Source organism: Euphorbia lathyris, chromosome 9 (genome assembly GCF_963576675.1).
Source record: "Euphorbia lathyris chromosome 9, ddEupLath1.1, whole genome shotgun sequence".
NCBI classification, from domain to species: domain Eukaryota; kingdom Viridiplantae; phylum Streptophyta; class Magnoliopsida; order Malpighiales; family Euphorbiaceae; genus Euphorbia; species Euphorbia lathyris.
The window spans coordinates 78,839,985-78,866,527 of NC_088918.1; the positions used below are offsets into that span (position 1 = coordinate 78,839,985).

At 35.4% G+C, this 26,543-nt stretch overlaps 3 protein-coding genes across 5 annotated transcripts; all 3 read left to right on the top strand.

Moving 5' to 3' along the window:
• Positions 1-1,832: 1,832 nt before the first annotated feature.
• Positions 1,833-3,795, top strand: LOC136207098 (uncharacterized). The gene is made up of 2 exons (XM_065998372.1): positions 1,833-2,253; positions 3,026-3,795. Exons 1-2 carry the CDS (start codon positions 1,940-1,942, stop codon positions 3,525-3,527), a joined length of 816 nt encoding a protein of 271 aa, XP_065854444.1. The 5' UTR covers positions 1,833-1,939; the 3' UTR covers positions 3,528-3,795.
• A 3,756-nt stretch (positions 3,796-7,551) lies between these two features.
• LOC136205562 (uncharacterized) lies at positions 7,552-16,586 on the top strand. 2 transcript variants are annotated; one of them, XM_065996213.1, is made up of 9 exons: positions 7,552-7,759; positions 7,899-7,936; positions 8,860-8,933; positions 11,107-11,244; positions 11,347-11,422; positions 11,761-11,856; positions 12,993-13,509; positions 14,327-14,462; positions 16,013-16,586. In XM_065996213.1, exons 4-9 carry the CDS (start codon positions 11,128-11,130, stop codon positions 16,205-16,207), a joined length of 1,137 nt encoding a protein of 378 aa, XP_065852285.1. In that variant the 5' UTR covers positions 7,552-7,759; positions 7,899-7,936; positions 8,860-8,933; positions 11,107-11,127; the 3' UTR covers positions 16,208-16,586. The 2 variants fall into 2 exon arrangements, with proteins under 2 accessions (XP_065852285.1, XP_065852284.1); XM_065996212.1 differs by lacking the exon at positions 7,899-7,936.
• Positions 16,587-19,432: 2,846 nt separating this feature from the next.
• On the top strand, positions 19,433-22,893 carry LOC136205563 (sm-like protein LSM8). Of its 2 annotated transcripts, none has more exons than XM_065996215.1 (6): positions 19,433-19,665; positions 20,958-21,031; positions 21,652-21,692; positions 21,781-21,855; positions 22,471-22,523; positions 22,621-22,893. In XM_065996215.1, exons 2-6 carry the CDS (start codon positions 20,995-20,997, stop codon positions 22,709-22,711), a joined length of 297 nt encoding a protein of 98 aa, XP_065852287.1. In that variant the 5' UTR covers positions 19,433-19,665; positions 20,958-20,994; the 3' UTR covers positions 22,712-22,893. The 2 variants fall into 2 exon arrangements, with proteins under 2 accessions (XP_065852287.1, XP_065852286.1); XM_065996214.1 differs by having other exon boundaries at positions 19,435-19,661.
• The last annotated feature ends 3,650 nt before the right edge of the window (positions 22,894-26,543 follow it).

Consider the following 26,543-nt stretch of genomic DNA (forward strand, 5'->3'; position numbering starts at 1 on the left):
TGGTTTGATAAAACATTCATTTGATTCTGAATTGGTTTGCTGAAACGTTTATTTGTTTTGATTCGTTTTGACAAGATAAAGGTTTTGATTAAATCCCTTTATAAATGTATATATGTAGCTATATTAAATAAAGTTGGTTTTTATAGCTGATAGTTTCTTATTGAGATTTTTGTCTCACGTTTTTAAATGTTTTAATGTTTTTAGGTGAGAAAGTTACCGACCGTTTAGGCGAGGTTTGGAAGTTGGCTGCTTATTGTTAGAATTATGATTAGAACTTTGGTATTTCAATTGTAATATAATATGATATTATGATATTGGGATAAATTGGAGACTCCTAAGTGTTGATTATAATCTTTCTATTTCACGCCCGATGCCGATTGAGGTTGTCTAGGGTCGGGTGTGACACATTCCATGAGCAATCAATCATGCATAAAAAAAATTCATAAAAATTTCAAATGAGAAAACTTGTGTTTCTCAAACAAAAAAATCTCAAATATTCTTTTCAAATAAAGAGACAAAAATCATTCCAAAGAAATCACATTACACATGCATTCATCCATTATATCGTGCATAGTTATTGACATCTTTGCAGGAACACAAGAAGCCCTGACAGGTAATCACAAGTACAACTCATCTTCAAAAGGATACGAGGAGCCGTCGTCACTCAAATCAAATCAATCGGGGAGCCGTCATCACTCAACAAAAACTGGAGAAGGTCCAGTCTCAAAACCATTCAAACTGTAGAATGAACAATTTCAAGTCATTCAAAACTGGAGAAGACCCAATCTTTATACGGCGCGACACGATAATTGGCACCTCTAATTAATTAGTTATCTGTGGTTTAATTAAATGAAAGAGATGAAAGAGATGAAGGGAGAAAAAGATAGAAAAGTGAGAGGGAGTGAAAGCGATGAAGAAAAAAAAAAATTTATATAGTGAAAGGGAGTAAAATAGGAAAATAGAGAAATTGAGTTACCATAATAGTGGTCATGAGTGTAATTTAGTGAAAGGTAAGAGTATGTTAAGTTGGATTAACGGTAATAATAGTCATGAGTGTAATTTAATGTAAAATTAAAGGCTTAATACATTATTTGTCCCCTGAATTTATTTAAAAAAATTGATTGGTCCCCTGAACTTTCAAATCGTCCTAATAGCTCCTTCAACTTGCATAAAAGATTCAGTTAGCCCCTGAACTTACGTAAAATATAATCAATTGATCACTCGATTGCAAAAAAAAGTAAGTTAAATGCGGAAGATGTATTCCACGCATCTTATAATGTTATTACATAATTCCAAAATAGATTAAAAATTAAGTTGTTACTTGTTCAACTATAAAACTTGTTTTCTCTAATATTAGAACCGCATTACCCCGATTTTGGTCGTTTTACTTTTTTTAAGACACGTGCAATACATCTTCCACATTTAACTTATTTTTTTTTTTTTGCAATCGAGTGATCAATTGATTACATTTTGCGCAAGTTCAAGGGGTTAACTGAACATTTTATGTAAGTCGAGGGGGCTATCGGGACACTTTGAACGTTCAAGGGGCCAATCAAGTTTTTTGAACAAGTTCAGGAGGCAAAAAATGTATTAAACCAAAATTAAATGATTTTTATATTACGTTTTGAAATTCAGTTATCATACTGTGAAAATGAACAAAATTTAGTGGCCATGAGTGTAATTTACCCGATAATTTAGAGGTAATTGTGTAACTTATTCCATTTTGTTAGGAAGAAAGTAAAGAAGATTAAAGTAGAGGGGTTATATTGCAAAACCCCAAGAGAAAAAGAGGAAAAAGCTTCCGTAGTGCATTTTCAATCTCAGAATATAGACACACTTCCATGGCCACGTTTAGAGCCACTCAAACCCTCAACAGTTTTTGGCTGCCTGCAATTCAGAATCTCCATGAGAAGCTAAGAACCAAGAAAATTCAACATCCATGGCGTTTCTTCTCCCAAATCTCTCTCCTTCGTTGCTTCTCAATTCGAAATCCTCGTCCGGTAAAGAACGAGAGAAATCGATTACTCACCTCCATTCCCAAATTCTCCCTTCTTATTTTCAATCGACGACGACAACAACAACAACAACCACCACACCTACCATTTCTAATCCTTCTCAGTCTCTGACTCGGCTAGATTCGCAGCAGCACCATGAAAGAGATAACTTCTATGTCAATCTCGGGTTAGCTGTACGGACTCTGCGTGAAGATATGCCTTTGTTGTTCACAAAAGATCTCAATTACGATATCTACCGGTAATTTCTAATCTCCGCTTCGAATTCTAATTCTCTGATGTATAAGAGTGGGTTAAATGCATATTTGTTCACTAAACTTTTATTGGCTGTCTCAAAATGTTCATTAAACTTCAATTTGGCTCGATTAAATCACTGTTCCATCACTGGCTGAAACAAGCTGCGACGAATACATGATTGGTTGGGGGCCAATTTTACAAGTGTAGTTGTTTAAATTTTTTCTTTTATCATCTGAGTAGTCTTAATTAATTTTTATTAGTCCTTGTGAACAAACTTAGTGAAATTTATCTGTTCGTGTTTTATAATTAAATACAAACTTAATGAATTAGTTAATGAACCATCCGAATAAACAGGGACCGAAACCATCCACAGTGTAGGGATGGTTCCAATGATAATTTGAAACCATCAACAACAGGGGTGGTTCCAGCAGCCAGAGGGTCTGGCCCCTGTCTCCGCCCATGCACCTGTGTCATTTTGGTCAGTTAGGTAGCAGCCACTTGTCATTTAGGTGTCAGCCACATGTCATTGCCATAAAAGTTGATTACTTCTGATGTGTCAACCACGTCATGTTTTCTGGTATCTTTTTGCTCCTGGAGTCGATGAAGTGACTTAATTAAGAAAAAAAATTCAAAATTGAATGATTTTATTAAGAAAAATTAAAGTCGAGTTACTATTGTGAGACAACCATGAAAGTTCAGTAACCAACAATGCATTTAATCCCGTGTAAGTTTATGTTAAAAAATTGATAGTTGCTTGCTACTTCTGTGTTGTTCAGGGATGATATTACTTTTATTGATCCGTTGAATACGTTCTCTGGTATTGACAAGTATAAATTGATATTTTGGGCACTGAGATTTCATGGGAAGATTCTATTTAGGGATATTTCACTTGAGGTGTATAGAATTTGGCAGCCTTCCGAAAATGTAATACTAATTAGGTGGAATTTGAAGGGTGTTCCAAGAGTTCCATGGGAGGCAAAGGGTGAATTTCAGGGGAGTTCAAGGTATAAATTGGATAGAAATGGCAAAATTTATGAACACAAAGTAGATAATTTAGCCTTTAATTTCCCTCAATCACTTAAACCAGCAGCATCTGTATTGGATTTGGTGACTGCTTGCCCAGCTAGCCCTAATCCTACGTTTTTGTTTGGGCCTCCTGTGGATTATCATATCCATTCATCGTCTTGGATTGAGTTTTATCGTGCAGTTAGATGGACTTTGAATCAACAAGAGTGCTGTCAATTATTGGATCAAGATGGTTTGGTTACTTGCTCATAGTTCCTCATGGAGAATTTTGATTTTTTCTTTTATCAAATGTGTGTTTTAGTTATGAATCATTCATGAAATGAAGAACATATATACTGAATTGGGTTTGATAGAAGGAAGGTAAGGGTAATGTATATAAAGATACAATGTCCTTATCTAATTCTATCCTATGGTAGATAAGCTCACACATAGGCTAAAGCTCATATAGGTTACATATGTATATGTATGTTATACTAAATCTTCAGTTATTACTTCAATGATAGAGTTTTTTTTTTGTTTTGTTTTTCTGTTACAAGGTGGAATTTTGCATGTTTGAATTATGACTATATTAGTTTGAGTCTTCTTTTTTCTGTATTAGTTGTTGTATCATAGGTGTCGGATATTAATATGAAGTGGACCTTTAACTCTATTAGCTTGAGCTTTTAGTTCAATTGGTTTCAGAGCCACTTTAACAAGTGGTATAGGGTTCGATTTCTGGCAGCCTCATTTGTTGATTAAACTGCAGGACATGGTAATATGTGGGAATATGGGCATGCGTTGTGCACGCTGCAAGCCTAAGGGGCATTTGCATGTGGGGGTGTGTTAGAGATTATTAATATAAGATCTATAATTGAGCCTTAACTACCAGCTCGAACTTTTAGTTCAATTGGTTTCATGACGATGTCAATTAGGCTTAATGCATCTGGCTATTGGCCCTTGAACTTTCGAGATATCTCATTATCTTTTTGAACTTGCTTAACATGGTATGATTAACTCTATAAGTCCTACGTGGTAGAGCAAAGTGGAGATTTGTACAAGTTGAAGTGCATACCAGCTTAAGTAAGTTCGGGAATTAATAGTTCAGGATCTTGTGTTTGGCAATAATCCGATTGGCCCCTGAACTTTCGAGATATCTCATTAGCCTTTTGATTAACGTCGCATGATTAACCTCCATAAGTCCTACGTGATAGAGCAAAGTGGAGATTTGTACAAATTGAAGTGCATACTAGTGTAAACAAGTTCAGGGATTAATAGGTCACTTTAATCAAGTTCTAGGAGACCTAATAAAACATGTTCAAAGTTAAGGGGTGAATCAGATTATTGGTCAAATACAAAGGTCTCCTGATGTATTAAGCCCATCAACAAAACTATTCAACTCAAAAGTATATAAAATAAGCCCACCAGGTCCGTGCTTGGCCAACAATTCGATTGGCCCCTGAAATTCATAGATATCTCGTTAGCCCTTTGAATATATCTCATTAGCCATTTGAATTCGTTTAAAGTGTTATGATTAACCTTATAATTTTTTGAAATTTTTAATTTTGAGGTTATCAATGTTCATTTTACTTTTAAGATTTTTGGTTTTAGTAAAAGTGAAAACCTCAGTCACCTCCTAGTCGCAAACGAAATCACAGTCTTCATCTTGACAAATTTTTTTTTTTAGGTATCCGTCTAACAAAGAGTGGTTTTTTTTTTTGAACTTTATCCTTTTTTATTATTATGTCCATGATTGCGACCACGTCCATAATTATTTTTTCATTATTGTATGCCGTTGTATTCACTTCTGAGAATGTAATCGATCCAATAGGACGAGACTCATGATTTTTCATTAAAAGTTTATTATTTTATTTTGCTATAAACAGACAATAAATTAATTCATAATACTTTTTGAAACTTTTCTCTCTATATTGCTCCTGCATGGAGCACATTAGATTCATGAAAAGTAGAGAAAGATTTTTCTAACATAATTTCATCGGTAACATCATCTCCACCTAATTTTAATTGAGATGTAATCTTAGAAAGCGTAAAATTATATTTTGTTACTGATTTAAAATCTTGCAACCTTAATCAGCATGTCATAACGAGCTTTTGGTAATAGGAACAACTTTTGGTTATCATATATTTCCTTTAAATTTTTTCAAAGAACTGATGGATCTTTAACAGGAAGACATTCAAATTTCAGCTATTCGTCAAGGTGATGATGGAGAAAAATCTCGTTTTTGCATGATTTTGTAAATCAGCATTATTTTGGTATTTAATAGTATCTTTGAGACCTTTGACCTCTAAATGAAATTCCACGTCCAATACTCATGTAAAATAATTCTTCCCGAAAATGTCAAGTACCACAAATTAAACATTTGTAAGATTCGACATGTCTAAAATATGATACAAATAATTGTATTAGAAAACAAAATTATAATATGTAACAAAAAAAATAATTTAGAACTTAATTGAGATTAATTAAATGAACAAGTTCGTGATGAAATTAATCGATCAAGTAAACTCATGCTAATAACATGTTATAAAATTATGGATTATAATGTAATTATAACCACACTTATATATAGATTAATATATATTAGTAAATATATATGAAGATTATATATAGTACTAATATAACGAAGAACTTAGAGTGAGAAAATAATAAAAGCATAAAATGTCTTAATTTTGGCGTGTGTTACAAATGGGAAGATAAGTCTTATCTATAATAATAGACTTATATGAAATGAATACATGTTTTTTTTTGGTGTGTGTTACAAATGAGGAGATAAGTCTTAATTTTGGTGTGTGTTACCAATGATTTATATTAATTGCATTTATCTTTAATCATCACATGTGAATAATTAATACATGTTTTTTTTAAGGAAAAATAGAAATTTTATTAAGAATACTCAAGCAAAATGTTACAAAGAAAAGGATGAGGAACATGATCCCACACTCACAACCCGACTCGGGTATATAAGATACCAAATAGATTTTGGAAGACATAATTTATCTGAGGAAGTCCATCGGATGCCTTTTCCATCTCCACCATTCGAGCCCCACCAAAATAAATTTATCAGACGCTCAAGCTTCGCACAAAGTAACTCTGAAATTAAAAACAAGCTCATAGCATAAGAGGGAACTGAATAAACCAATGATTTAATCAACGCTTCCTTACTAGCTCTCGAAAGGAACTTACCCATTCCCCGATAAGTCCAACTTAGAGTACTCATTCTTTCTGACGACTACCAACTCGTCAAAGGCGAGAAATTCTTACTCAATTTTAAATATTAACTCGTCAAAAACGAGATATTTTTTAATTGCTACATGTTTAGTTGTTGGTGAACATACATTTTATCCATTTAATGTAACGGACATCTATTAAATAATTATTAATTTAATGGTTTTATATTATTCTATTAGCTTTTTTATTGAGTATATTTGGCGAAAATTAGAAATAAGGCCAAATACATCCCTAACCCCCAAGTTGTCCAAAAATACAATTGATTCTGAATTTCAAAACATTACAACTAATTCCCCAACTTGTTTGTTTATAACTAATAACTCGTAAAGTTGTGTATGAGTTATTTGTTCCCAATAAACAATTTATAAGGATCAGTTATAATATTTTGAAGTTCGGGATCAGTTTTTGGACAACGCTAGAGATATATTAGACATGTAAAATATCTCTAAAGATTTATCAGTCAACAAATTAAAGTAGAGGATTTATTAGGCTAAAAAATTGTTGTTTTCACTTTTTTTTCCCCGGGTAAATTACACCTATGGCCACTGAACTTTACTCATTTTAACATTGTGGCTACTGAACTTCAATTCTTAATGGTATGACCACTGAATTTTACACTTTTTAACATCGGTGACCACTCAATTTTAACTAACTCCTCAAAATGACCGCTAGCGACATCAAAATGAAAATATTCAAGAATTAAAGTTGTTCAGAACAACATTTATCATGAAGCCACATTTTTTATTTTCCAAAATCATATTTTTTAGAGCTTTCTTTCTCTAAAAAGTCACTCTCTCCTAACAAAACAACACATAAATAACCTCAAAATAAAATTTTTCAAAGAATTAAAGTTCCTTAGAATATTATTAACGCTTCGGATTTTTTATTTTTAGACCGTCAATGGCCGTTTTGAGGCATTGAGTGGCCACCAGTGTTAAAAAGTGTAAAGTTCAGTGGCTGTACTGTTAAGAATTGAAGTTCAGTGGTTATAACGTTAAATGGTTAAAGTTCAGTGGCCATGGGTGTAATTTACACCTTTCTTCCCTCAAACTCAATCCCTAGCAGATGCTCCTAACGTTTTTCTCCCCCACCTGAACGGCTCTTCCTCTCTTCGCCGCTTTCCACCGGTCTCACCTCCTACCGCAGTTCGTCTCACCACCGCCGGTACACCATTCACCAGAATCACCACCACCAGCCATTATAATCGCGACAAGTCTTGCAGCTACTCCAACTGGAATCGTCTCCCCTATCTGTCTCTGTTAGTTATTCTCTCCATCTCCCTTTTATCTTTTTCTCCATCACTCAATCTGTCTTTCTTTCACTCATATTTCTAGTTTATACATTCTTAATGATTAGCTGATGTGTAAATGATTAGATTTTTTTTCTTAATGTTTCAGATTTCGTGAATGTCTTCTTCACTATCGGGTTCATTCTTGTAATTATCTATGATTTTGTCCTTTTCTACATTAAATAGCATCGAAGATTACTCTCTAGGTCCCATAATTCTTGCTTGAGATATCTTATCAGGCTCTTCATGACATCTCAACTTAGTAATTTGATTATCCTTAAAGAGTTTAGTTCGGTGTGTAAAGTCTAGTTCTGAGTTTTAGGTCAAACGCAATTTATATAGTTTGTTACTTCCAGAATTGCAACAACATCGACAACACTAACTAATTGATCACCCTGTACTTGTAGAGTTCAGACTGTCCATTTCTACACATAATCCTTATCTATGTTGCAAAATGAAACGTAATCAGACACAGGGAACATTATTTCTAAGAAAATTTAGCTAGGAAACCGGTAATGGAAACGAAAAAGAAAGAGAAACAGAAACGCTAATGAGTAAGAGTTTCCGTGAAACATATATCCTTATGCTATGTTTATTACCGGAAATCTTTTAAAAACATTAAACCAGCAAAAAGACTTCATTACTTTCAGTGAGGCGAATAAGCAGAAACAATGCAAGGTGTGTGAATCTGTTTATTGAGGTTTAAAATTCTACACAAACTTTGAATTCTATACTTTTATATTCTATTTATAATGTATATTTTAGGCAAAAAAGTCAATTATTAAAAAATATGGTTGGGTTAGTTGGCTTGGGAATAAGTATTACAAGCCTGGGTTGGCCTGAGCTAGTTCTATTTATGGGATGCGCTGAGCGGAGCTTGGGCAACACTATTTATATGCAGGCTGGTCTGAGCCTTGCCCATCCCGCCTAATTAGCAGTTCTAGTTATAAGAATTCCTTAGCTTACTGTAGTTATGGTTTTGCTATTAGGTGATATTTCTGTGTCAAAATTAATTGCTGTATGATCTTGTGTTCTAAAATTATTATTATTGTCTATTTTTTCTGTGACAGGATATTCTTGTGAGAAAGCTGCTTGAGGATTGCTATAATGTCTACTGGCCCTGGACTTGAGTCTCTTGTAGATCGTATGTTTATTCTTTTAAGTACCATTTTGAATTTGAATTGCTTTCGTATTGATGTAGGCATTTCCACTTTCCTTGCTAGTATTAGATGCACTTCGAGTTCTTGTTTACGTATTTTGCAACTTTGATGCATCGATTTTGAGTAATAAGTTATTATATAAGCTCCTTAGCAAAATATTCCTAAACACATAACCAGCTGCCGACCGCATCCCCCAATTTCCCAAATTTAACTTATCTTTTCCATTGTTGAATTGAATCGAGTTCGAACCACTCTTCTCGAATTTCACACTGGAATCAGATTCCCAAATCCCAAATCCACTTCTAACCGGCTCGACTACTGCAGGTGCATCCAGCTTCCATTGTCCACATTAGTTCAAAGTTCTAGAGTCGACTGCTTAGTTCTTATTTAGTCTTCTCAAATCTCAGGCTCACTAGTTTCGCCTCTCTATCTGTTAGGTTGATTCTGCAACTGAATAGCTTTTGTGTTTCGGCTCTACACTTGCATAGTTGGCTTCGGTTCTTAAGCAATCTGAAGCTTCTAGTAGCTTCAATAGGTTGATTATGTATGCTGCTGTCACTGTGATGTTCACCATTAAGATTATTTTCTTATTCATTATTACAATGTGAGGTTAGGGATTGGATAGCGGGTTATTAGAAAATCATATTAGTTTAACAGGAATCAGGATTGAGATTAAATATATGGGTTGGTGTCATCGAGGTTTCAAGGAATTGAGATGAACTTGATTTCTTTATTGGCACATGCGATTGCTTTTCTTGGATTTGATTTCCTATTGATTATTTTGATGTGAGTGCAAAACTTGGGTGTGGTCTGAATTCTGGAGATGAGAACATGAATGCAATATTAGATCAAACCTTTTTGCATCTTCCCTGTAGAAGTAGAACTGTTGAGTTGAGATTAGTGAAATATGAAAATTGAAATGCAGTGTTAGGTTAGGTAGAGTTGTAATTCTTGTGTGGTTTGAGTCCAATTGGCAGAATCAGAATTCAATTAAATTGATTCTGCACAGCGTACTTCAGAATTCAAATACAATATTACTTAAGTAGAGTTGTAATCTGTAAAGTATTCAATTGAATTGATTCTCCATTTGCATCTTTTCAGTTTCTTACTTTTTTTTTTTTGAGCGGAAAGGTGAAAAACTGGGTTAAATGCACCATTGGTCATTGAACTTACATGGTTGTCTCAAAATGGTCAATAAAATCACTCAACTTTGAGTTTTGTCTCAATTATGTTACTCCGCCGATTTCAGTAATTAAAAGTCATCAAAATGATGACATTAGTGACACGTCAGCATGAGTCAACTTAGATCTCTGACCGAAACGACACATGGCATCCACGTATGTGCCACCTGGCCGTCACGTATCAGTTATTTTTATGCAAAAAAATTAATTGTTTTTTTTACCATTAAAATTGCCGATTGAGACAAAGTTCAAAGTTGAGTGATTTTATTGAGACAAATTGAAGTTGAGTGACCATTTTGAGACAACCATGTAAGTTCAGTGACCAATGGTGAATTTAACCTGTGAAAAACTCACTTCGTAAGTTTGATGTAGACCATAGATAGAATGCCAGCAAAATTGTCCTACTCGTATCAATACCATTTCGTAAAACCTGCAAATAATGATTCTAAACCCATTCAAGTTACACCTCCATTATCCATTTTTATCTCATATTCAATTGGTACTTCATGTACAGTGCCAAATAAAAAGGAAAAGAGAAAAAGAATAACTAACTATCTAGAATTCGAAAAAGTATTCATATATGGTACTTTTACATGCTTTAATTAAATCTTAATTTCTTATATTCTGTGTACTCAAGATTACATAATTATCTTTCATCTTCTGTACAATTTGAGGTAAATCAATTTTTTTTCCTTTTTTCATGCTAAAAGCTTTCCTCTCACATCACCATCTGGAAACTGGTCATTGAGTTTTTTTCAAGTGAAGCCAAGTCATCTTACTGTTTGGTGATAGGATCTCCACCTCAAATTTCACTTCTTCGCTAGCCATTGAAAAATGAGACTATTTTGTCGAATCATTTTATCTATCAAGTGGCTTGCATTATTTATAACACATAATCAAATAGATTGTTTTCTTGGGTTGATGATCAAATAGATTTAATGTATCATAAACTGAGAACAGACATTTGTTTTTATAGGGGAGTGAATGTTAAAAGCTAATGGATGAGTTATTGAAGAACCACTTGTTTGCAACACATGCCGTTGCTGCTGCAGGGTCAGTCGCTTTAGGCACTGTCTTTACTTACCCGCTTGACACTATCAAAGTTATTCTCCAGGTTTGTGTGCATTACTTGTCTAGTCAAACATATTTTGGTGCTTGGATATTTTGGAATGCTAATTTTTTTTTTTTTTTTTTTTTTTTGTAACTGGAATAACAGGTTGGTTCGAGTTCCAGTAAACCATTTAATTTGCATCTGGCTTTAAAGAGAGTTCGTCTGGTATCTGGGAATTCAGGTTTGCATTTTTCTTTTCTACACTGTTGATTTCTTCAGGTTTTACATTGCTTTGGCCATCATGTTATTTGCTTGTTTATTTTTGAACTTTTTGTATGCTTACATTTATTTCTTAATTGTTTATAAGACTTCCTTTTCATTGGGCATCATTATTAGCCATTGGTAGGCACCAACGTGATTTGATAAATTGCACTAATTGCATGCAGTATATGAATCACCCGACATGCAAGTCTTTGGCTTTCCCATTTGCTGTGATTTTATCTTATGTGAGCACTTCTGCGTAAATTTCAGTTTGCAATTAATAAACTGACAGCTATCTTTTCCTGCATGAAAATTCAGGCTTGTATAATGGCTTTGGGTGGTTGACATCAGGGAGAGCACTTGGTTTAGGAGCTCGCTTTGGAACATATGAAATTTTGACAGCTTTTTATAAAGGTATACTCTTGAACATAGTTCTTTACTACATATATTTTTGTAATTCTCAGACTGCAATTGTGTACTAGGATTAGGAAAAATGATGTTGGATGCAATGCATATAGTAAAGGCAGGCTTTTTTTCAGGCCATGGCTTAGCAGCTTAGAGCCCTGTTATGAAGTATGCCTTTAGAATGGTAAAATTAACATTCTTTGGATACCCATATGGAAGACTGCAAGGGTAACCGTTATTAGTATCATGTGATTTTTAGTTCAAAGTGTACAATTCATTTCAATTTCACCCTTAGTCCTTTTTCTAAATTTTTAAATTGAGAAAAGTACAAATAACCCTGTGGTTTGGCCGATTTGCAAAGGCAGTCTCCATGGTTTAGAAGTTTGCAAACACGGTTTTGTGCTTTATAAAATTTGCAGTTAAAGGATGTGTGAGTCAATTGTTGGGTCACAATTCTTGTGGTTTAGTTATTTTGCAAAGTTAGTCTTTTTAATTACTCCAAATTGCTCCCTTTTGGGGAAGATAGTTCACAACAACAATTTTTGACGGAATGGCTGAGTTTGTAAACTGCACAAAACACATAACCACTGTTTGCAAACTTTTAAACCATGGGGACTGTTATTGCAAATCGGCCAAATCACATGGTTTATTTTTTCAATTTTTCTCTTTTAAATTTTATTTATGTATTTCTATGGAGTTTACATTTTATGCACCTATCTTTGTGAAATATTACTGTGATCCACAATTTCTTTTATTATGTTTGTCATTCAATTAAGTTAAAGTGGGAGTTCTGGTACCTGCACAAGAGTTATTGTCTATAATATTAGGCATTATGTAATAAAATCACAACATATAATTATATTAGATTGTATATTAGTATAATTTTGTAAAGCACATATCCAATTGGCCCAAGGAGATTTACATATTTGTCAAGATAATAATGTTTTAATGTATTTCACCTATTCCACAAGCACATGTTGTCAGTTTTAATCAATTCTGATAATTTGTGCTGAATTTTGTAATGTCCTTTTCAAACCAAAATATCAATTTGGTTGAATTTAATTTTGACAAATATGGCTAGAGTAGCTACTTGGTATAAAATGTTGAAAGCTTATCAAATTGTTTTTATTTATTTTTTGTGGCAGATGGCCGAGAAGATAGTTATGTGCATGTCTCCGAGGCTTTCATGGCAGGGATGGCAGCTGGTGCAATAGAGTCTTTGATAAGCTCTCCATTTGAAATTATTAAACTTCGTGCACAGGTTGCCTCTGCAACACCCATTCCAAGGACCGCTGCTATTAAAGAAAATAAAGCAGTTGCTCCCTTGATTACTAAATTACTACATGGTTATACTCCAAATAAGACGGCATTGAACCATACTGTTGCCCTTTTATCCACCCTATCTGCTAAACACCCAAAGTTGGCCGGCGCCTTGCAAGAGTACCCTTGGATGATGACTGGCTCGGGAAAGGCACCATCAGTCTGTGATGTACAGAAGCCATCCAAGATAATTTCTTTGGAAGGTTGGGGTGCATTGTGGAGAGGCCTCCGCCCTGGACTTGTCCGAGATTCTATTTATGGTGGGTTTTTCTTTTCTAGCTGGCAATTCTTGCATCGAGCAATGCTCGACTGGAAGGCTGTAGGGATGGATCCTGTACCCAGGTGTGTAAACGTGCCCCATGCTTGAAGTTTATATGAACTTAAATGTCTATTTTCTCTCTCATTTTCTTACGTATAATCCCCTAACCCGCCATATTCCTGGAGTAAAATTTAAAGATTGGAGGTGTAAGTAGTTGATATTTAGAAAGTCTGATAGTTCTTATTTTTCATTTTGATTTGTCTTTTGCTTCTGTTAAACGGTGCACAAGAATGTAAAGATTGAAGAAGTATTCTTCCATGTGAGTTTCACATCAACATTTCACTTGTGGTATTATGCAATGGAAAAATGTAATTCCATGTGACTTTCTATTTCACCTGTTTATTCATTGGGTAAATAATTTATTAGTCCCCTCCTTTTTACCCAACATACTGTTTAGTCCCCTTATTTTGAAAAACACGTTGTAAGGTCCCTATCCTTTCTCATTATTAACCCTCTTGTCCTTCTGTCTATTTTTTTTTAGATTTTTAACCTTTATATTTGGCATAAACACACAAACAGAAAATAACAGATTAACATGGTTATTTTGTATTGTACTATGGATGTCCTGAAAGTTAAGATACGTTCGGTTAAAAATCTAAAAATGTAGACAAAAGGACAAAAGAGTTAATATTGACAAAAGATAGAGACCTTAAAATGTGTTTTTCAAAATAAGGGGACTAAGCAGTGTGTTACGTAAAAAGGTGGGGACTAATAAAATATTTACCCTTATTCATTTATTTGCAGGAGTTAGCTTTTCCATTTGGTACATAATTTATATGTATTAGCTGTACGGAAGACATTGCTTGTTTAATTTTCCTGAAATTCTTGGCTTTCAATCAGGTCTGATGAAGAAATTGGGCCACTCTCTCCTCTCTCAGTTAGCCTTGCAGCTGGTTTTTCTGGCTGTGTTGCTGCTGCTGCATCTCATTGTTTTGACACTGCCAAAAGTCGCTCACAGTGTACTGTGTTGCCCAGGGTATGCTTTTTCATTACAAATAGTTTGTGTATATGCATGTTATCTTATATACGTTACAGTAAACCAAATATCGTGAACGTCGGATAGTCCAAAATAAGGGAGAACTCACAAGCATGATTGAGTAAGCACAAACCAGATAGTACTACCCAATCAATGAAATATTGCTTGTTATATACAACTATTGGTTAATCTCACTTTCTCTTCACCAATTAGGTTTCAAACATAAGCTTTTAAATGTGCCTCAAACGATGAAGTATAGAAGGAAATATGCCCCTCGTTGATTAGCGATTTGCAACAAGGCTGTTGTCATATACACTGTAACAGCCTACATACATTTTATGCCTTTCTTTGACTAATTTGGTTATCTTCGAAAATTTTCAAAATGGGTATGTTAGCTGTTATCTTTTTGCATTTTGGTTTTACATGACACGTGTTCTTTAGACGCTCATGTTGGCAAAGAGTTCCTTGAATATCATACCCTTTGTTAGCAGCAGATACTTCGTGGGAAAATGTCTTTGTGAAGTGTCTTCTTCAGCTCGAATTTCAAATCAATGTGGTGGTCAAGTTTTGAAAACAATTTACCTGGGTTTTAAAATGGAAAATGTCTTTGTGAAGTGTCTTCTTCCACTCGAATTTCAAATCAATGTCGTGGTCAAGTTTTGAAAACAATTTAACTGGGTTTTAAAATGGTGCTAATATATTACTTGAGCTATAGAATCTCACCCAGTTCCTTATTTTCAACTTATTAAAATTTATCTTTGTCAGGTTAAGTTAGTTTTGGAAGTTACTATTTTCCTTGTTTTCTGCGGCAAGTTGCTTATCGATCTATTCTGTATTTCAATTCACGTAAACGTGAAAGGCAAGGGTAAATTACACTCATTGCCAGTGAACTTTACTCATTTTCACGGTATGTTTACTAAACTTCAAAACATAACATAAAGTCACTCATCTGTATACTTTTCAACATTATTGCCACTAAACTTCAATTAACGCCTCAAAATGACAGTTGACGACCTTAAAATAGAAAAATTTCAAGAATTGATAATATTCTAAGCAACTTCAAGTCTTCAAAATGTCGTTTTGAGGTCATCTAGGTTTTGTTTGGTTAGGAGAGAGAAAGAAAGATTCAAAGAGGGTGATTTTGAAAAATAAAAAATTCCGTTCATGTAAATGTGGTTCTAAACAACTTTAATTCTTGAACATTTTCATTTTGAGGCGTTAATTGAAGTTTAGTGGTAATAATGTTAAAAAGTATAAATTGAGTGATTTTTATGTTACGTTTTGAAGTTTAGTAGCTATACCGTGAAAATGAGCAAAATTCAGTTGCCATAGGGTGTAATTTACCCTGAAAAGCAATGTCATCAACTATTCCATTGAGCTCACTTTGCTTTCTGTTTTTGTTTTCCTGTAATTTTTATAGTTTAATGTGGTAATTTATACTACTTCACAATTATTTAGGAGTATCAAACAGTTTACTGTGTCATAATCATGTTATACGATTTATATATTCCGTTTGATAGTATATATTCAATCAAATTGTTTGTTTGTAGTATATTTCCATGGAGAGAAAGCTATTGAAATGGAGACGACCCGGAAAAAGGTTCGAGAGAGCTACCGGTATCCACCCAGCAGATAGAAGTCTCTTGTTTCGTGGCATCGGGTTGCGAACGGCTCGGAGCGGGTTAGCATCATTTATGATTGTAGGGGGCTACTACTTGGCTGTTAATAATCTTGTCTCTGAGTGAACCAAGATAAAAGAACAGGAAAAAATGGATTGAATACAACTTTTAAAGCCTTGGAAAGGGATGGTTATAGGAGGCTGATGAGCATGAATACATTACAGAAATACACAAAATGTACATTTCGGGTGAAGTCCGAGTCTAGTACATCGTATGAAATTTTGAGTCTGTTTAGTTCAACTATTGTTGTTTGGGATCATGATTAAATTTGATCCAAACGTTTTTGAAGAAGTGCAGATGTAGTTCTAAGGTATGAAAATGTAAATTTAAGATCAATTTTAGCCATTCATTATGGAAATCTTGAAAAAGTTGGGTTGACTGTTATTTAAATGTCACATCAAACATTTTAAATAAATTTATTGATAAACTAAGTAGTTTCATAACTTTTTTTTGGTTATTTATAATTGTACAAGTAATACAGTAAACATTTTAGATACATTGACAAAATAAAAGAGAGTAAGGGTCAAAATTTAATCCTAAAGTTTCAAGTGAATTGTGGATTTAATCCTAACTTATGAAATAGTGTAAATTTAATCTTAACGTTTCCAATCAAGATCAATTTTAGCGTTGCGCTATTGAAAATTATAAAAAACGGGTTTGATTGGTATTTAATTGTTATTTCAGACCTTTCAAATTTTTGATAGTGCAACGCCAAAATTGATCTTGATTGGAAACATTAGGTTAAATTTGCACCCTTTTATACGTTAAGACTAAATTTGCACTTTCCTTAAAACGTTAGGGTAAATTTGGTCTTTATCCCCAAAAAAGTTGCGATCATTTTGTATGCCACATACTTAGTTTTTAACATTTTAACTTGCTTTTTTTTATAACTGTGTTAACGACACATTAAATATTTTAGATCTAATTGATGTTTGGAAGGATCGATGTGATAATTAGATCATTTTTTTCAAATTTTCAGTAACGTAGAACTAAAATTGATCTTCCTTGAAATTGTTAGCATCAAATCTAGACTATTTCGTACGTTATGCTCAAATTTGCACCTCACTGAGAATGTTACAAATTTGGCCCTTATCCCATTGTAGATATTAGCTGATTCTTTCTTCATATAGTTATTATTAATTGTTTATCAATTCTAAAAACACTTCACATAACGTAACCCGAAAGATATAAAATAGTTCCCTTTTATTGGTTTCCAATTTTCTGAATTTTTACTTTTAAAGGTACAAAAAGGGTGATATGAATTCTAAGTAGAGTTCTATATAGGATTTCTTATGTTGTTGAATGTTTGGTGTACCAGAAGATAATAGTTCTACTCAACAGATTGATGAAATATGAAAAGAGACAAAAAAAAAAATTATAAAAATAAAGCTTGTGTATAAATATCGTGATTTAGTTGTTTTGTAAAGACAGCTTTTCGTGGTTTAAAGATAAAAAAGATTTACAAAGAGAAGTTTGTATTTTGTGAATTAAATGACATGTATGGTTTAGTTAATTTACAAAGTTAATTTTGGATAATTAATAGAAGCAGTCTTCTTAATTGCTCTTTCCTTTTGAAGTGATAGTCACGATCACCCTTGTCAACGCTTGTCAACGGAATCTTCCACAAACATTATCCAAGGCCTTTTATAGCCAGAATAAGGGATTGGAAGAGAAATATGTCAATTTAGAAGGCTATTTAAATCCTTATTTTTTTCGAATTTCATAGTCGAATGTTCCATCCAATATCTGCAATTCGCTTTGGATGTCTGTCTTTTGTGACGATAGACTATACAATAATGCCTATTAGTACCGATAAGTTTTCACATTATGGCCAGTTTCCGTATAATCTGAATATAACTCTATATGAGTCTTTGATCAACTTCTGATAAGGCACAAACAATTTTTCATTGAATCCAGGTGGGGCGGAATTCAGATTACGTCTCAACAATCCTACCTCGCCAAACAAGAATCCAACAATCTATTCTTGTGAAACTTCACATAAGCCCCGAACTCCACACGAACTTTCTCCACTCATGGAAGATCATCAGCCATATCTCACTGAATTAAGATAATTCCAGCCTAAATTATGCTTCAATAATTTGGTCATGGCAGTTGTTAATTCAGTAGATTGGATCTATGTTACTTTATATGAGTGTCGAATTCTGGTTATCTACTACGAACTCTCCCCCACTTAAAGGGGTTAAATCTCGTAGAATTCCATCGTCTACAATCGCGGGGGAGTATGCATTCGCTTTCTAGCATTTACATGCATTAACTATCACAGTTCCTTTTATCCATTTCTACACTCCCACACACTGTGTAAAAGTCTAGAAAATGGCTCGGTAAGCCACAAGCTTTCAATCAATCCGAAAAGCGTCACAAAATATTTTCGAAAAAAGCATCGTAAAAAATTTCGTTCGTCAACTCGTTGAGGAAATTTTGATATCGCTCGCCCACATCACGAAGGACTCACTTGGTTAAAGCACTGCTCGCTCATACCATGAAAAACTCACTTAGTTAAAGCCCGCACGCTCACACCATGAAGACCTCGTTTAATTAAAGGTTGATCGTGCATCTCGCAAAGAGCTTACTTAGTTAAGGCCATACCGCCCACTTCTTCAAGACTTTGCTTGGTTTAGGCTCTGATACCAAATGTCACGGGATCAGTTATGAGCCGGGTCAAAACCCCGTGTGGCACCGAGAACTACCAAATCCTCAGTTAGCCAACACCTACTGAAAGGGTTTATCCCTTTAAACATCCCATCAATTCATCTGTCGGTGTACCGTCCCAGAGGGTCCCCCTATATAGTAACCTCGCCCTAAAAAGAATACACACTATATGCTAACTCCAGAGTCCAAAGTGTCCATAGGGTTCCACCTTATCAAGACACCCGCCTTTCTTCACGAAGGCCAAATACCCGACTGTTCATAGGGTTCCACCTTATGAGGACATCCACCTCCCTTCACGAAGGCAAATGCCCGACTATGCTAGTCCCTAGTGGACTAGAGTGGATCACTTAAACTAGTATTGACAACTGGTTCAAAGGTTGGTGGAGGTCCGACAACAAAGGTAGTCACTATCGCATATAGTGTTTCTTATGCCAACTCGGACCTCACAGCTGGCTAGCGTGTGTTGATATTTCTAATTTTTTTTTTTTTTTTGTTAATTTACCAAAAATTATGTTGGATTGGATATAATTTTGTTAGTAATTTTTTTTATTGAGTATATTTGACGAAAATTAGAAAATATGTCTAAAGATTTATTAGTCAAAACAAATTGAAATAGAGGGTTTATTAGGCTAAAATATTGCTGTTTTCACTTTTTCCCTAAATCTCAATCCCTAGCAGATGCTCCCTAACGTTTTTCTCCACCTCACCTGAACGGCTCTTCCTCTGTTCGCCGCTTTCCACCGGTCTCACCTCCTACCTCAGTCCGTGTCACCACCGCCGGTACACCATTCACCAGAATCACCACCACCAGCCGTTAGAATCGCGACAAATATTGCAGCTCTCTCTTTCTGTTAGTTATTGTCTCCATCTTTTTCTCCATTACTCAATCTGTCTTTCTTTCGCTCCTGCTGTTTCTAGTTTATACATTCTTAATGATTTTTTCTTGTGTAAATGATTTGATTTTTTTGTTAATGATTCAGATTTCGTGAATGTCTTCTTCACTATTGTTTCATTCTTGTAATTATCTTTGATTTTGTCCTTTTCTCCATAACTCTTAAAATAACATTGGAGATTGCTCACTAGGTCCAATAATTCTTGCTTGAGATATCTTATCAGGCTCTTCATGACATCTCAACTTAGTAATTTGATTATCCTTAAAGAGTTTAGTTCGGTGTGTAAAGTCTAGTTCTGAGTTTTAGGTCAAATTCAATTTATATAGTTTGTTACTCCCAGAATTGCAACAACATCAACAACACTAACTAATTGATCACCCTGTACTTGTACGGGGCGTTTGGTATTTTATTGGGACATGGATAAGGATAAATGTTGGGACAGGGATAATGATAAATGGCTGGGATAAAGATAAAATATGATAGTCCGGAATTATTATTCAATGTTTGGTACGTGGGATGGGGAATAGGGATAAAAGAATACATTTTACTATTTTAACCTTATTTAAATTACATAACATTAATTTGAGGGATAAGATGGACTTTTCCATCCTATTAAAATTGCAGGAGCTTATCCCACCTCCTTATACCACCCCCCTCCCGGGTATAGGATTTAAGGGATAAGAGGCTTATCCCCCATCTGTCCCATTCTTCTATCTCGCAAACAAACACGGGATAACTTATCTCGTGTTTTTTATCCATATCCCTCCTCCTATATCCCTTCTAACAAACACCCCGGTAGAGTTCAGACTGTCCATTTCTACACATAATACCGGGAAACATTATTTCTAAGAAAATTTAGAAAACTTAAAAGAAACTGAGACGGAAACGCTAACATAGATCCTTAAGCTATGTTTATTACCGGGATTTTCTAAAAAACATTAAGCCAGCAAAAAGAGTTCATTACTTTCAGTGAGGCGAATAAGCAGAATCGATGCAAGGTGTGTGAATCTGTTTATTGAGGTTTAAAATTCTACACAAACTTTGAATTCTGTACTTCTATATTCTATTTATAATGTATATTTTGGGCAAGACTATTTATATGGAGGCCTGGCCTGAGTCTTGCTCATCTCGCCTAATTAGCAGTTCTAATTATAAGAATTCCTTAGCTTACTGCAGTTCTGGTTTCTGTGTCAAAAGTTAACTGTTGTGTGATCTTGTGTTCTAAAGTTATTATTATTTTCTTTTTGTGACAGGATATTCTTGTGAGGGAGCTGCTTCAGGATTGCTATAATGTCTACTGGCCCTGGACTTGAGTCTCTTGTAGATCGTATGTTTATTCTTTTAAGTACCATTTTGAATTGCTTTCATTTGATGTAGGCAGTTCCATTTTCCTTGCTAGTGCCTAGTCCCTTAGATGCAATACGAGTTCTTGTTCACGTATTTTGCAATTTTGATACATCAATTGAGTAATAAGTATTTTTATAAGTTACTTTGAAAAACAGTCCTCAAGACATTAAGAAATCCCTCCCCAGGCAACTTCAACAATCCTTGAATGATGGTATGGCGTGATTAATTAATCAGAAAGCTTTTGGTCTAAAACCAACAAAAAGATACATAATTTTTGTTCGGTTTCACATAAGCATTAACTTCATTAGTTGGATAAACTGTATTTGACTATAAACACCATGGTAGTTCTTTAGCTGTTGGAAAATGAAAATGGATACTTTAGCTATGAATGTTATGCCTTACTAGACTGCTTTCTAAGCTTATGCTGCCCCATTTCTTCTCTGAAAAGATTTATTTATTTAATTCTTGTGGTAAATGGTAATAGAAACTCCGTATTAACTTATCATTGTTTCATTATCCGTGGCATTTACTTCTTAACTTCCAGGGTTTATTGTCTCTAATTTTGTCATATTCTCCTGCGATGATCTACTTTCTATGCAGAAACTATTTCAGTTATCACCAATGATGGCCGCAATATAGTGGTATGTTGTACTCGTAGCCTGGTTCATCTGCATTACCAATATTATCTTTTACCATGTCTTTCTAATCGTAAATTGCTTTCTAAATCAGGGAATCCTGAAAGGCTTTGATCAAGCCACAAATATCATCCTTGATGAATCTCATGAACGTGTATACTCTACTAAGGTTTGTGTTCTTGTTCTATGACATGCTTCCAATTTTACTTGATTCTTTCAACATGCATGCCTGTTTGATCACTGAGGAATGAACGGAGAACTGTGAATAGTGAAACAAATGTGTTGGGGAGTCTCCTTTACTAAAATGGGCCGATGAACTTTAGCTCCTATCGAGGAAACTTTCTTTTTTCGAAGCAGTCTATTAACCTTCATCCGAGGAAGAAAGAGTACCTAGATATGCATCTAAGTAGTCTTTGAAAGAAGACTTATCTCGAATCCTCATCCCTACATAAGTAGTCTTATTTTGTTGAATTTCTCTTAACCTATGTTGCAGGGACACTTTTTTTTAGTAGTGTTTCTGTGTTTCATGGCTGTGTCTGTTTCCATTTGAAGGCTGTTTTATTAAGGTTGTGTGTTAGAAATAACATATACAGTGTCTGTTTCCGTGTCAGTGTCAGTGTCCGTTTCCGTGCAACATAGCTCTTCACTAATGAAGCCAGAAATTCACTCTCTTTTTCTACATTATGATATTCAATGGATTTGAAAGTTTATTTGCGGGTTGAGCTGTTGAGAACGACACTCTTCCATTTAAATCACCTAATTATCTGCTTTTGTTGATCTGCAGGAAGGTGTTCAACAACTTGTTCTAGGTCTATACATTATAAGGGGTGATAACATGTAATGCTTCCTTCTTTTAGTAGTTTACTTCCCCATTCGAATACTACATTCGAATTTATGTTAATCTAAATTGATCTTTTTCATTCTGTTCTTTTAGAAGCATTGTCGGGGAACTTGATGAAGAACTTGATTCGAATCTCGACTTATCAAACCTAAGAGCTCATCCTCTCAAGCCTGTCATCCATTGATCAGATTTGTGAAATACAGTGTTACGACTACAGTTACCGTTGTACCGAGCTGGAAGTATAATTTTTTTGTTTCTTTATGCTTTTATCTGTAGTTAATCTTTGGTTTTTGACCTATGACTTGATACAATTAGCGATTACTACCCTTTAATTTATCGCCATCCTTTTTCGCTTTCGAAACACAATTCGGAGGGATTGGTGTGTCCAAGTCTAACTCTAACACCAAGATTTTGGCTTTGGAAGATAGCAAGAAAAGAAAAATGGAAGGTTGGAAAACAGAGCGCTTCGCGAGGGTATAGTTTGCTTTTGATTAGGGATGGCAATTTCGGGTTTTCGTGTCAAAACTGTGTTATGTTATCTATGTGTTTTATATGATTATATAAGATGTGAATTCAAGAAAAATTATAGTTGTCTGTTATTTCTATTTGTAAGAAATTGCCACCCATGTATTTTCTCTTTTATGGAAAAAAGCATCTTAGATCCATTGATCTTGTGGATTGCTATACCCAGTCCCAATTTCACACTTTCAGCCACGAAAAAAGACGTAACCGTCCTTTAATAAAAAAATTGAAAATTTCAAACCCTCCCAAACTCTCTCAAATACATTTTGATCTGAAATCAAAGACAACACGTTTGATGGAGAGCAATCTGTTATCACCGGGGAGAGACGGGAGTGATGCTGTGTCTGAAGTTGAGGTATTTTTCCAATTGAATTTGTTTGATTTCTGTCCAAATTTTTAAAAAAATTCGATTTTTCGGCCCACGGACGTGTGGGCATCACGCCTCACCATGTGGTGAGGCGTTTGAACATCACGCCCCACCATGTGGTAGGGCGTGATAGCCACACGGCCCACCATGAGGTGGGTCGTGATGTTCATACGCCCCACCTAGTGGTGGGGCGTGATGCTCACACGCCCGAGCATATTTGTGGCTGTTTTTTCGGTTTTAGACACCGAAACGCTGTAGAATTGTCGCGTGTTGGAATGTAATGTTCGTTATTTATCATTTGCAGGGGGTTTCGTGGGAAGAATTTGGCGGAAACGGCATCGATTACAGTTCGCATTTTTTTCCCCAAACTGGGCAAAACAGACGGCAATTGGGGTCGGCTTCGAGTTAACCACAGCGTCGCACAATACAGGGGGCAAGACAAAGTGGATATTGGTTAAATGTGATCGTGGTATTAAGAATTATAGAAGGAAAAAGGATATGGATATGGAGGAAGTAGTACGGAGGGATACAAAAACAAAGTACTGTGGTTGCAAATTCCAGATAAAGGTTCTGGAAATCGCTGAATTAGACGGTTGGGTGGTGAATGGGATTGCTGGAGATAGAGGACATCACCATCATCCGTTGGCTGTATATCGTCAGGGTTACAGACAGATGAGAGGGCTAAGCCCGGGTTCCAAAAAACATCCGGAGGATTGCCCGACACAAAGACATATCTATAACTACAGGGAGAAAATTAGGACAGAGAGCTTTGAGGGTCGGGATGTAATCGGTCAGTTTTATCGGCTTGCTATAGATAAGGATTACATAAATTGGACGCAAACAGAGCCGGGAAGCAATGTTGTGACTCACCTCTTTATGGCACATCCGACCTCGATCACACTGTTCCGATCATATTACTTGTTTGTTGGTATGGATTCAACATATAAAACAAACAACTATAAGATGTCATTCTTTGAGATCATTGGAATGACGCCTTCAAACAAAAACTTATTGATCGCCTATGCAATCATGAAGGATGAAACTGAGGGAAGTTATATGTGGGTGTTACAAAAATTGAAGCTTTTGCTCCAACCTGATGTGCATCCAACAGCCATTGCTACAGACCGGGAGTTAGGACTGATGAGGTCGGTTCGTGAGGTATTTCCTCATAGTCATCATTTATTGTGCACATGGCATATTAATAAAGATGTGGATGATAGAGTAGGCAAGTTGAGTGGAGTGAAGACTTTTGGTGAAATTTTTAAGAATTCCAAATGGAAACGTATAATTGAATCCCCGACAGTAGCCGAATATCAGGCGGCAATGGAGGCTATGAAGGATACTACTCGCAACTGGCCTCATGTGATAGAGTACGTGGAGACCACATGACTAGTGCATAAAGAGAAGTTTTGTCAAGCATGGACGAACAAGGTGTTGCACTTAGGAAACACCACAACCTGTCGAGTGGAGAGTTCACATGCACAGTTAAAACAGTGGTTGAATTCATCTACTGGTGCACTCGATACAGTGTGGGCGAAGGTGCACAAGGACATTGAGGCTCAGATCGAGGCGATCAAGTAAGACATTTATTTTGTTATTTGCTTTAATCTTTTAAAGTGTAATACATTAGTATTGTAATCCTTTACTGTATATAATCAGATACTCACTCGAGGACTCGAGAAGAAGAACTGCGGTGGCTCAATGTGGAGCACCTTTCAAGTATCTCAACTTACACGTTTCACATTACTGCTTGCGTGTACTAAATGCTAAGCTCAAGCGTATGTACGGATTAACTACAGATGTGGTAAGTGAATGCGGATGCGTGTTGCCCATGACTCATGGCATTCCGTGTGCATTTGAGCTTAAAACGTATATTGACACAGATGAATCGGTCCGTGCTGACCGAATCCATCCTTTTTGGAGATCGCTTGCGTTTGAAGGTTTGAGTGACATACCAGTTACTGCTCCCGTATATGCTGACGGGTCTGAGGATCACCGGTTTTTTCACTCTCTTGTGGAAAAGGTTGAAAAATTAGATCCTTCAATGGTGCGTAGCATATCGATGATGATTCATGACCAGATAAATCCGGAACAAAGTGGCTTCAAAGAACCTGAGGTCAAAGACACAGTTAGGGGTAGACCAAAGGGGAATTCATCAACGAAAAGAAATCCGAGTGCATAGGAATACAATCAGGCACCACGAGATCGAGCACGGTCCTCAGGTTCGAGGAGTAGTCGTAGTCGAGGTCGTTCCTCATCATCATTTGTGCATAACAATGAGATGCTGGGTATATTTTATTTTATTAATATATATGTCGAAGTTAAAGTAAATATATTTTTATTGATGAATTTCATATATTAATATTTTCAGCCGGATTTGATGCGGATATCGCCGGTTACCACCATTTACATCGGGTTCAAGGTCTCATCGTACCGTTTATTACTGGATTTCATGATGTTGTAGCAGATGGCAACTGTGGATTTCGTGTTTTAGTAGATGTCATCACCTATAACGAGGAGGAGTGGAAGCTGATGAGAGTGCTCATAGAGAATGAGATGCGGGCAAACCGTGATCTGTATGCGCCAGTGTACGGGAATGGATTTGATGCTGCCCTCACGCGTATTAAATGGGCAGGACTGGGGTGTGGTGAGTCCCACTGGATGGTGACTCCGAATGACTTATATGCTGCTGCATCTGTATTGAATGCAGTCATATTCCTTTTTACTACATCACAGTTAGGATGTTGCACTATACTGCCGCTGCGTTCGGACGATGGAAGACCACCAGAGCGAGAGATTGTGATTTGTCATTTGGAGAGTTATCATCACTACATACGTCTTTATTTACATCATGCATTTTCAGTGCCTCCCATTGCCACCCAATGGCGTCTATATCATGATCCGAGTGTTCGTCAATTGGACAATCTATACGCTGAAAGGAGAGAGGTTTGGACTACATTATATTAGTTTTATATGTTGTAATTAATAATATTTATTCACTAATTTATATTATTGTTTCTTGATTTGAGTTAAAATTAGGGTAAATTCCAAAAAAACCCCTGTGTTTTCACTTATTGACAAAAAAGGATCTGTGTTTTTTCTTTTGTCAAAATTGGGATTGTGTTTA

Coding starts and splice junctions, on each gene's coding strand:
- LOC136207098 (XM_065998372.1), top strand. CDS start 1,940: ATGGCGTTTCTTCTCCCAAATCTCTCTCCTTCGTTGCTTCTCAATTCG. Junction 2,254..3,025: donor CTCAATTACGATATCTACCG/GTAATTTCTAAT, acceptor TGTGTTGTTCAG/GGATGATATTACTTTTATTG.
- LOC136205562 (XM_065996213.1), top strand. CDS start 11,128: ATGGATGAGTTATTGAAGAACCACTTGTTTGCAACACATGCCGTTGCT. Junction 11,423..11,760: donor TCTGGTATCTGGGAATTCAG/GTTTGCATTTTT, acceptor ATGAAAATTCAG/GCTTGTATAATGGCTTTGGG. Junction 11,857..12,992: donor TTTGACAGCTTTTTATAAAG/GTATACTCTTGA, acceptor TTTTTGTGGCAG/ATGGCCGAGAAGATAGTTAT.
- LOC136205563 (XM_065996215.1), top strand. CDS start 20,995: ATGTCTACTGGCCCTGGACTTGAGTCTCTTGTAGATC. Junction 21,032..21,651: donor ACTTGAGTCTCTTGTAGATC/GTATGTTTATTC, acceptor CTTTCTATGCAG/AAACTATTTCAGTTATCACC. Junction 22,524..22,620: donor ATTATAAGGGGTGATAACAT/GTAATGCTTCCT, acceptor CTGTTCTTTTAG/AAGCATTGTCGGGGAACTTG.